The sequence below is a fragment of the Xenopus tropicalis genome, chromosome 6 (assembly GCF_000004195.4).
Source record: "Xenopus tropicalis strain Nigerian chromosome 6, UCB_Xtro_10.0, whole genome shotgun sequence".
NCBI classification, from domain to species: domain Eukaryota; kingdom Metazoa; phylum Chordata; class Amphibia; order Anura; family Pipidae; genus Xenopus; species Xenopus tropicalis.
In genome coordinates this window covers 93,982,011-93,993,768 of record NC_030682.2, presented here as the reverse complement: position 1 = coordinate 93,993,768, position 11,758 = coordinate 93,982,011, and the positions used below count along the sequence as shown (strand labels likewise).

The 11,758-nt window shown below is 38.6% G+C and overlaps 1 protein-coding gene across 1 annotated transcript; it reads right to left on the bottom strand.

The window, feature by feature from the left end:
• Nucleotides 1–4,587: 4,587 nt before the first annotated feature.
• Nucleotides 4,588–9,777, bottom strand: id4 (inhibitor of DNA binding 4, HLH protein). Its single transcript, NM_001004839.1, is given in 3 exon segments — nucleotides 4,588–6,727; nucleotides 7,845–7,904; nucleotides 9,060–9,777. Coding segments are annotated over 2 exon segments (396 nt in total). The 5' UTR covers nucleotides 9,408–9,777; the 3' UTR covers nucleotides 4,588–6,727; nucleotides 7,845–7,856.
• Between the last annotated feature and the right edge of the window lie 1,981 nt (nucleotides 9,778–11,758).

Genomic DNA, 11,758 nt, shown 5'->3' with positions numbered 1-11,758 from the left:
GTTTGGCCATACATGGTAAGATTGAGGTCGCCAAACGAGTGGATCTTCTCCCGATATCCCCATTTAAGGTGGGCAATATTAAATCGACAGGCATAGGCGACGTTGGACAGAGGACCGCATCAACAAGCCAATTCTATCCCTGATAAAATGTAAAATCAAATCTGCCTGATTATGATCTGGCCTGATCTTGTTTGGGGCGGCCTATTGGGGTAAAGGTGTCTAAAGGTGTATGGCCACCTTAAGTGTTTCTTCACTCTGAAAGTCTTCTTTTCAGGAAGGAATTTTTCCCCCCTCTGGCTTTGAGAGGCTTTGAAAGGTTTTTTTTTGCCTTCCTCTGGATCAACATTTTATATATATATATATATATATATATATATATGGGCATCAGGTTGAAACTGATGGACGTGTCTTTTTTCAACCTAACTTACTATGTTACTGTGTATAGATCTAGCCTCATCTGGGCCTCTGTCAACAACAGGGTCTGCTCCTCCTATTGTAACACGATTGTATACAGGGTTACCAGTGGAGTAACTAGAAGCAGCTGGGCTACATTGTAACATTTTTCAGACATACTTGTTCCACAAACATGTTTCTTACTACCCAGCAGCCACTGTGGCATTGTGTCTGCTGTCTCTATATTTACCCCCTGATAAACACCATAACTCAATGCGAATACACTAAACCTGTGTTAATCCCATAGAGGCTGTTTTCACCTAGCTCCAATCCCAGTTATACTGGACCATGCCCTTTGGTGTATAACCAAATTATTCAAAAAATAGGAGGGCGTCAGGTTTCCTATCTGGGGAGAAAAGAGAATATAAATAATTAATTAATGTTCGTAATTATGGAATATTATTTCCATATATTCCTATCATAATATTTCAATTAAAATGCAATAAAATAAGGCACAGTTGCCATTTAATTCCTTTCTTCCTTTCCCAAGTGGAACAAGACCAAGACATGACAACAGCAGTTACAGGGGTTAAAAGGAGGAAATGCTCTTTAGTGAATGAAGAATGGTTTCTTTGTTCAGTCTCAATTTCAGTCTAATATTTACAGTACGTGGCCTGTGTTGGTGAAAACTAGCATGCTGATTAGGAGAAGCCACTCTTTATAATAGCAGCAACGTCAGGGTAGAACTAATTAGTTTTTGAAGCCAATCACTGCAAATATCAGGAGGACACAAAAGCTTGTGGTATAATTGCAAGAAATGCCTATGAACACTGCATGTAGCTGTGTATTATGGGCACATGGGAACATATTTATCAAAGGATGAAGAGCCAATTTGCCTTTACAATTGGCATAGATTAAATACGCATATTTGTGAAAATGCACTAAATGTATTCTTTCTTTAAAATAATACCAAACTATAGATGTGATTTATTAAAAAATACTAAAATAGATAATTTAGATATATGTTATATAACTTTGTGTGGGTTCCTCCAGTATCCAAAAACAATTAGCTAGATGCCATCAGTCTCATTTATGGACACCGTGCCTGATGCAAAGTGCAATTTTCAGACAAATATGCCATAGGCACCACAGTGTAACTTTTTTCCTCCAAAATGCCAGTGTTAAAGTGGCAATGTGGTAAGTTGAGTCTGTTGCAATTGCCAGCACACAGACTCGCACACAGACATGTGTCTGTTAAAAGAGAAGACAAGTTATAATTACTGAGGGGTGAAAAAATATTAGGCATCCTCAGTAATTACTTACCTTATACCCTGGGCTAGTGCTTCATTTAGCAACCAAACAGCACGGACCCGGGGCACTTCTGTACAAGTGCCATGGAACAATCTTATTCTGCTATTTCCTTCTTCATGACGGGTGCTGTGAGCATTTTTCATCAATGTAATACTTGCAAATGCAAAGAGAGTATAAGGGTGGAAGTTTCTTTTATAAATGCCAGTAAAAGTACAGAAGTACTCCCAGCATGATATGGTTACAACATCATATGGTTCTCTTTATAGCCTTGTTGACTATCATAGGTTTCAAAGTAGACATACGTGGTCATGTAATGTTCTTGAGTTTGCACCAGGTCTAGTAACCCATAGCAACCAAGAAGTAACCATTTCCTAGTATGATTTGTTACTATGGGTTACTACAGTTTAGCTGAATTAAACTTTATGCACTTGCACATGATTTTATTTCTAACTGCAGCTGGCTAAAAAAACTATTCATTGACTAGGTGCTAAAGGTTACTGCCTGGGTGCAAATTTGCCTATTGTTATTAATTATATTGCCCTACACTGAGAAAATACATTTGATTTATGGAGAGGCCCTTTCAGACATCTTCTTGGAATTACACACAAAACTACACATCACTAGACTACATAAAATGTAACTTAAAAAACACAAAACACTTAAACACAGAATACCCTAATTTTGGCTTGCTTGCTGCTGTACTGCTTTACCATGGACAAAAGCCCTAGTATAAACAATACAGCTGCTGTACTGCTCCCCATGTAGCTTTTAGGTTATTTTAGTATGATCATTTTCCTCTTCTTTGCCTGCGGAGTTGCTTATTGCACTCGTACAACACACCTTAATGAAGTGCAAGTTTCTTGAGGCAAAGTGGAAGAAGTAGGCCTTAGTAGAACCAAAAAGGTAAGCAGGACTAATAAATTGATATATTATTTTCAACACATATTTATAAAGTGCCAAAATATTCTGCTGCGCTGTGCAATTAATGGGTGTATATGTGCACCGGAAATGGTATAGGTGCAGTATGCCTATATATGTGCAAAATGTACCTTTATCTTTTGTAGGTGGTAATATCTGCTGCAGATCTGTCAGAATTCATCTCTTAAATGCTCACACACAAACATGAACACACATACACCACTGGCATAACAATAGAGAGGGCATTGTCAACTAAAATGTTGACAAAGAAAAAAAAAAGAATTTATTAAATAAACTGGTAGGATTCAAAGGAATCATGTTTTTCACTCTTCTATAGAGTCCATATAGTTAATGACATTTGGTAATTTAAAGAGGCCACTTGGGCACATACAGTTTTCCAATAACTTATAATGTGTTGCTTAAAAAGAAGCAAGAAGAAGAGAAGAGAAAAACTCTCAAATTACAACAAGAAAGACAAGGAGAAATATGAAATTATTGGAAAATATGTACTCAAAATGACTTCAAGAAGAAGCTCACCTTTAATATAACTTTTAGTATGTTACAAAGCAACCTATAGTATGAATCTATTCAGCTGATCTTCATGATTTTTTTAAAACTTTCTTTTATAACTATTCTGCATATTTCCAGACTGCAAATACAAATACCATCATTCTGGGGTCACTGACCCCAGCATTTAAAAAACACATGGAGAGTGAGGTGTGAATTTTATTCTTTTATTTTAAATCCACTCCAGTTAATCTTCCATTGTCACTCAAAAACTGCTTTATGGTTGCTAGGAAAAGTAAGGCCTAGCACACTGACAGCAGTTAAAGCCCAAGCATGAGAACCGAAAAACAGAAAATGTAATTAAATGTTTTATGCTGTTGTCAACATCATATTAAAAGACAATTTTATAGTGGACTACCCCTTTAACAGTCAAACTAGTAACTGTTGGTGACAGATGTTTTACTATTGTTATCACTTATTTACATAGTGCCAACATAGTCTGCAGCACTGTACAAAGATTATTCATAATTCAAATCATTTCCTGCCCTTGTGGAGCTTCCAATTGGAGTCCCACACCCAGAAGGGCCAAGAGTAAATGTCATCATTAAAAACTCTGCAGTGTATATCACCAATTAATATTGTGACCAAAAAGTTGTTGTATTGATGTAACTACATTTTACACTGTGTTCACGTATAAAAAAGCCAACATTTGTAAGTCTGCACACAATTGTATTTAGTGTGGGTCTGTATGTGGCTAATAGTGTGTTTGTGAATGTGGCATATGCCCTGCTCTGTACTATTACTCTTGACACTGAGATAAATATGTGACCTATGAAGATAATTTGAATGCCTATAGGTTCATAATACCTCATTCTAGTACTGTAGCAGATAATAATCAGTCGGTATGATATACCACAGTTGAATTTGAGATTTGTTTCCATTAGCGGCAAAGTTCAGCAGAATGTCAGAATATCTGTCAGCGTATAACCTGATTCAGTCAACTATAATTTTGCATTGTTTTGGTAAAAGAAAAAAAATATATTCTGGCCACTGAACTAATATTGAAATCGTTTATCCAGCATTTCAAGGCAAAGCTTTTGCTTTCAATACACACCAAGGTAATTAGATACTTTTCAATACTTTCAATACACACCAAGGTAATTAGAGCTCATTTGATTTCCATGTCCACCATCAAATTTGAGTTTTAGACACTTCCAGTATATATCAAGCTAACCACATCTCCTTTGGAGTCATGTCTAATAAGCCGTGTGGGAAATAATTTGATGTAGGCAATGCACATGTCACATAGACCCATTAGCTTCATGTTGTGCACTTTAAACTTTACCCAAGTAACACATGTTCATTCTGACCAGAACACCCTGAAATAACGATTACTATTAAGGATTGTCATTTATAAATCAAATACACGTATGGATTAAACTGAAAGACAAATCGGAGGCAGGTAAAAATGTAATTTTAATACTCATATGTCAAAGTGCATGAGATAACAGTAGTCACTGATTCTTACATGATTGCAGAACAGTTAATAATTGAGGGATGCTGTTTAGAACTCCCCACTACAACATTTCATCTTAATTTTGCCATCAACGCATGGGACTGTGGCTTTTTATTTTTAATCATACGGATAACATTGTAAGTACACTGCCTGCTTAAACAGCCTGGAAATAAGGGGGAAATAGCATTCAAATGTCTAAACAAAAATTAGATTCCTATACACGTTTGTAAATGGCTAACAGAGAGAGACACAAGGGTTATCAGAGGATCGGACCAAGAAACAGGTTTTGCAGCAATAGAACTGGGTGGCAGTAAATGATTTATTTATGATATATTTTAATGCCAGACCTTTTAAAATACAAACCGTGATCATATGTTAGAATTTTGAAACAGTTGTGGGATGTGTTATCTGGAAACCTATTAACCAGAAAATATTGTAAAGTCATTTTCTACAGCATCTTATTTAAACAATTTGAAATTATGAGCTTCTTCTCATATAAGGCAGTGCCTTGTACGTGATGAAAACTAAATTAATATTCATGAAGGTGGCACAACAACTCTGTTGATTAGTATACTGCTCCATATTATGGAACAACCCCATATCCAAAAAGAACAAAGGTCCCAAGAATTCCTTATAGATGCCATTTCTGTATAAAAACTGGGAACACTGTTACAGCCCAAGAGTTTGACTGTAAAAATGATGACAGTCTATCAGGCTTATACACTGAATTAATCTAGATTCGCTAAACAATGAACAGAGCTATTTATTCAGTTTCAGAAAATGCAAACTAATTTAATTTAGAGTAAGGGGATATTTGGTGGTGATAAAGCCATTAGTAAAAGGTACTACAATAATACATATAAGAGAGAGAGTACATTTCTTTTTTATATTTTAAATACAATGAGAGCAATACAGTTATATCCGGAAAGAGTAAAGTACATATATTGGGATTGGATACAATGCTTAGGACCTGCAGTTTTTAAGATAAGTGACCTTTATGTTATATGGATCATGTTGCCTGAGAGCTACTAAAAAAATAAAAATCTTATTTGGGTTGTCGTGCCATCAGCATGCATTTTATGCTGGCTTAGTAAGTATCAAGTGAAGTAAGAAAGCAATGAATTATCTGCCCTATTAGTGACCTTTCCAGATAACTGGTTTTTGGATAATAGATCCCATACTTGTACACATCACAACTGCACGGCAAATCATGTAACCTTTAGGTTTAAAACAATTACATATAGTTTTTATACGAAGCTGCACTTCAGAGAACAAATGTGTTTTTGTGTTAATGTGCCACGATGGACAATTAAAAGTCCAATTAAAACGCACCATGCAATCATGCAAAGATGGGGTTAATGAGAAAGTTAAAAAATAAAATAAAAAAAAGGCTCTTTACTGCTGGAGGGAAGGGCTTCGGCAGCAAATGATTGGTTTTAACAAATTCTTGATAAATCGCTGTTTATTTTCTTATCCAAATAGGAACAGACCCCCCCGGAGGTTAAAAAAAAACACAAATTTATATTTACACAAAATATTTAATTAAAAATACTTCATAATTACAGTAGTCTATTAAAGCATATACTTTATCACTTACACTTATAGAACATCTCTATATATACATAGTATGAAATGTCACTCGGATTTCTCTATACAATATGTAACATTCCTGCAGGGAAAAAAAATTCCCTGAACCAATAAAATCATCTATTTTAAACAATAGATGTAAAAAAATGTATCTACAAAGCTCTGGTATATTAGTAAAGCTTCAGTATTCAGTTCTTCATATTATAGCATATTCTCTCTTTAGTCCTCTAAACTACCCCCTGTCCAAATACATTGTATATCTGACTCTTCCATAATTCTTCACAAAAAAAGGTAAGAAATTAAATCACGTTGGATGAAAAACACGAGGGAAAGTGTTCAGTGGTATGAGCAAATGACAGGAATATATTCTTGGTGGTGTAAGAAAGTGATGTGTACGTTGCTTTTCCCCCTCTTTTGTCTGCTTTTTCCTTCCCCTCCCTTATTTCTCTAATTTGTCTCTCTCCTCTTCTGGCTCTGGATTCGCCTGCTGCACACCTGTGGAAGAGGAATGAATAGAAGGGGGTGTGTGAACGATTCTGCTCCAGACTGACTGGCGCCACCAACAAAACACAAGACATGCTTGATCAACAACCCAAAACAAACCAGGTCAAACTACAAGCAGAGCTCCCAAGCTAGTCCAAGCATAGGAACGCAGCTGCAAATGGATTGCTCTGCCCATGCTCTCACACAGCACTGGGGTAATCCACCTCCCTCCCCCCCCCCAAGCGCCACATGAAAAATACCCTTCCTCTTGCAAACTGCTAATTCTGCATTGGAATGGATTAGTGATGGTGATAAAAATCAATGCCAGCAACTTCCTTTACAAAGCATAGATTAGCCATTAACCAGTGTCATTAACCCTTGCCTTGACGGAGAATATTTATTCATTGGCTCTGCACTTTAGCTTGTACTGAACAATGAATTAAGGATGTTATTATGAGACAATGTGCAAGAAATATGGTGTAAACTGAGTTGGGTTTAAGGGGTTAAGGAGTGAAAGGTAAAGTATACTAAAAGGGAACATATTTTATATCAAATTGCCCACAACTATCTTTGTGTATCAGGGTTCAAACTGATCAGTCTCATCCAATTCTGCTCTGACTGGAATTTTTTGCCAAATGGTCAGTATTATTCTTGTGGCTATTTAATATGCCTGTATGTTCAGCAATCTGATTGTATGGCCTAAGGGTCACATCTCTGTAGTAGTGTGTGCAGTTTGGCTGTCCCCGCGTGTGACCAAATTACACTAGAATCGCTTGAATACCCCTCGCGGCCGAATGAGTAGATTGTGGGGATTTTGGGCCATATACTGTGCACCCAGCATTAGGGGGAAGGGATGAGTATTCATTAACTGAAAGGAAGGATGTGTGATGGACCAAAAATGTGATGACAAGTGAAAGCGAGGAAAGGTTTCCTTATACTGCCATTTCTTTACGAAGCATCAAGCTGAAGAAGAGCCGAAATGCAAACAATGACATGCTCCCAGGCTGACAATATAAACAATAAAGCACTATGAATGTAAGAGGCCTGTATAATAAACACGAGTCGGTATATGTATTATATATATATATATATATATATATATAAATTACTGCTGAATGAGCGGACTCACCTCAAAAATGGTTTAACGGCACAAAATACTGTCTCCTTGTTTGTTCACCACTAAGGCAGCCTGCAATGGAAGAAAAGAGAATAAAGTTGAGCAAAGGTCAGCACTCTGGATTAGTCCTATTGCAGCCCATGGTGCTTGGCACATGGACTGGGCACTGCTGCACTGGCAATGACTTGACACACTCCAGTGATCAGAAGACACAAAGACAGATCATCGCCCTCAGCCTGCTTGCTCCTAATTAAAATCGTGACATACCCTCGACTCCCAAGCAATTGGCGTGTAACAGATAACTTCACACACTGGAAACGGGAAAGGGGGTGAGGGGCAGCCTTTTCTCTTTCAGCTGGGAAATGGCCATAGCAAGACAGGCAGTGAGAGCCTTTTTTTTTACTCCATTTAGAACAGTGCCAGATTGCAACATATTGCAGGGCGCATAAGCTGGAGAGGTAAACAAGAGGAACAAACAGTTGCTAGCCTCCCATCACACAGACGGTGCTTTTTGCTGCAAGAGGAAATTACTTAAGTAACCGGCACCAGTAAGCAGAAGCTGCCATCTGGGGGCTAGTCCTACAGGGTGCCTTGGTGATTTTATTGTCAGCTCCCTGCCTCACGCTGCTGTTGTGACACTTTCCTACAGGAGTGGCAGGTGGATCTTCCCATTTATTGCTGTCATAATGTCTTCCCTTCCCAAATACACCTGGTATTACTGCCACTATAATACACATGCATGCTTAATAGGATTGCTTTAATACTGACCATTTAAGCATCTAGAAAATGGCTATATTCATGTATGCAGTTTGCTGCAAAGTAAAACATTAGTACTTTGGGTACTGGGAAGCTGAGTTGGAAAGTTAGTGCTCAGCGAATTAATAAAGCATTTTATAGTGTTGTTAGGATTCAATGGTCACTAGGGGTCTCTATTTTATTACAGTCTATGGCTGCAATTTAATTTTACCTCAGAAGAGGGTATGGCTGTCCCCACCCACTGACAAATAACAAAAGTGGATATCTGATACAGAAGTCTGTCAGTCTGTGCAGAACCAACCATGCCCATGGGTTCTACTGTACATTACATGAAACATAAAGTGATAGTAAAAGCCTAGTCTGTTATCCTTGTTCTTTCCTTCCAAGCAACAGCAAGCATCCCTCGCATCCCAGCTGCAGTATCGCAGTCAGTGTCCCACCCCAAGCATCAGGGAGAGGCAGCCCCCTTACCGGGTCAGTATTGAGGTCCGTAAGAGGGGTCCTGGTAGGTGGCTGTTGCCTGAGCAGCACTGGGTGCGTGTCTAACGCCAACTGCAGATCCAAGATATAGTCAATAACATGCTGCAGGATTTCCACTTTGCTGACTTTCTTGTTCGGCGGAATGGTGGGCACCAGCCTCTTGAGCCGGCTGTAACAGTCATTCATGTCATACTGCAGGCACAGGGTCTCCTCTTCTTCCATCTTGTAGCGAGCCACCCCCAGGCTGTGCTCAGACAGGCAATGCAACGCCAGCTCCCCGCACACCGCCGGCACTTGGGCTTTCCGACTCTGCGGGCGCACTGGACTGACAGCTTTCATGGCAGCAGCTACTGGAGCCTTGTGTGTGGCGCGCCTGTCCGTGTCCTACACAGAGCAGCAGCAGCAGCGACTATCTACCCTGCAGCTGAACAGCAACAGAAATAGACCATGCGAGTGTCAATCCAACGCAGAGACACTGGGGGAAGATACAGGTGCCGCTTCTTTCTAGATAAGGGGGCACCAACTGCTTGGCAAATGCAATTCCTTATTAGGCTCGGTCTGGCTGCTACAAAGCAGCTGTTTGCTCGGGATAACAGGGCACTCAGGCGGAATGACAGGAAGGCAGCTCTGCAGATAGTAGTGGCAAGGACAGCAGGATCCTATCAGTCAGCTGGACATTCAGCCTCCCAGTTCTGCAGCTCCCTAGCAGCCCCTGTGCTCGCATATTTATGGAACAGACAGGGAGCAGGGGAGGGTGAAAGGACAGGGAGGGGGGAGGAGTGAGGACGCGGGGAGGAGTCAAGTGCAGAATGAGCCTGACTTTTCCCAAGTTTCATCTCTCTTACTGGACACATTATGGATTTTTCTAATCAAGATAACAGCAGCCCCAAGCTGTAGCATAACGCCTGTAAACCGCAGATTCAAATTTGGGGTAAATAAAATAAATGAAGTGTTTTTAGAGAAGGAAGAATACAATGACTGCATCCTTATTAGTTATTTACAATCTATAGCTCTATAGCTAATGGGTAATATGCTATAATATCATATATTTGTTTATGCAGTTTTATATATGCGTGGTTAGCTGGCATGCTTAGGACCTGTACTTTTTGCTGGTAAGAGTTTTTATGTCATTTGGATTATCATGCCTTACAGCTATTGAAAAAAAAACTTTAGATGTAAAAAAAAATAATTAATATAAATTTATTGTGGCTTACCTGCGATCGTCTGCATAATTATAACCCAGAAAAAAAAAACCTCTAAAAGAAAGGAACAATTGCTGGATTAAGTGGAATTTAATGGAAATTGGCAATGCTGCATTTTAGCGCTTCCTGGATAATGGATTCTGGATAATAAATTGTAATTGTAAGCTCTTTTAGGCAGGGCTCTCTTCACCTTTTGTATCAGTTATTGATTGCTTTATATGTTACTCTTTAGGTCCAATGTATGAAACTCACTTATCGTACAGCACTGCAGAATATGTTGGCGCTTTATAAATAAATGTTTGTAATAATAATTAATATATATATACAGATATGAAAAGGGAAAATGAACCAGCATGTGAAGCAGGAGAGTACAGGCTAATCAGCACATTAAAATATCAGCTAAATTATTATGGACTGCATTTAGTAAACAAAGAAATGCCTATCTCTAAAGGATCCAAGCTCACCAGCTGCTTTTGTTTATCAGAAGCCAGTGGCTGTAGAAATGGTATGTAGGCAATGAAAAAAAAGCAGGTACCAATATTTGAAATGGAAAAAAATACTTCTGTTGGAATGTTACTTGGGGTCATTTGGATTTAACTATTTTTTATTGCAATTAACTGAGATAAGCATATTGTTTTGTTAAACAGGGAAACAGAAAGGAAAAAACATGAAAGAAGAACTGGAAAGAAATTGAATGTAGCGAGCAGGTTTTTTTCAAAGCTTTCTGACAATAAAAACAGATAAATAAAAAATGAAGATGAATGACACAATATTATATTGTGCATTAACTGTATGAAAGAGCTGGTGTGGAAGCATCTATCAAATCCTGGGAGATGCACCTCCTTGTTGGCATAATAAACAGGGACGCCACAGCAGAAGTGATTTCAGCTCCGGTACCCCCACTCACTTTTTAAACAGGGGTGCATCTGATTTTTTCAAAATTCTTATTTTTTGTATAACACATAATCATATCTCCCCTTCATAGAGAAATAAATATTTACATATATTTAAATGTAATTGGCATGCAGATTGTCTGGCCTAGTAAAATAAGGTTACATTTTCATACCCTAATTCAGGGCTGTCCAGCTGGAGATCTGCAGGTTGGATGTGGCCCTCCGAAGTATTTTTACAACCCTTTGCCTATCGACTTGATGTCATCATTTCTAAAGTCTGGACAAATTTGTACCTGGATAGTATCCCATGGCAGCCAACCGCATGTTTGCTTTCATTCTTCTAACTGAAGTAGCTTAAAAAAGAGAATATCTGATTGGCTGCTATGGGATACAGCCCAGGTGCAAATTTGCCCAGTGTTTATATATGAGCCCCAATATGTTCCACAAACAAGGAGCACATAAGGTAAGTGGCCCAGCTGAACCCGATGCCCTGCATTTAATTCAAAGTGCAGTATAGTGATGGGCGGAATTTTTTGGCAGGCATGTATTTGTGGCAAATTTCCATGTTTCGCCACTGGTGGATTATTTCGCGAAA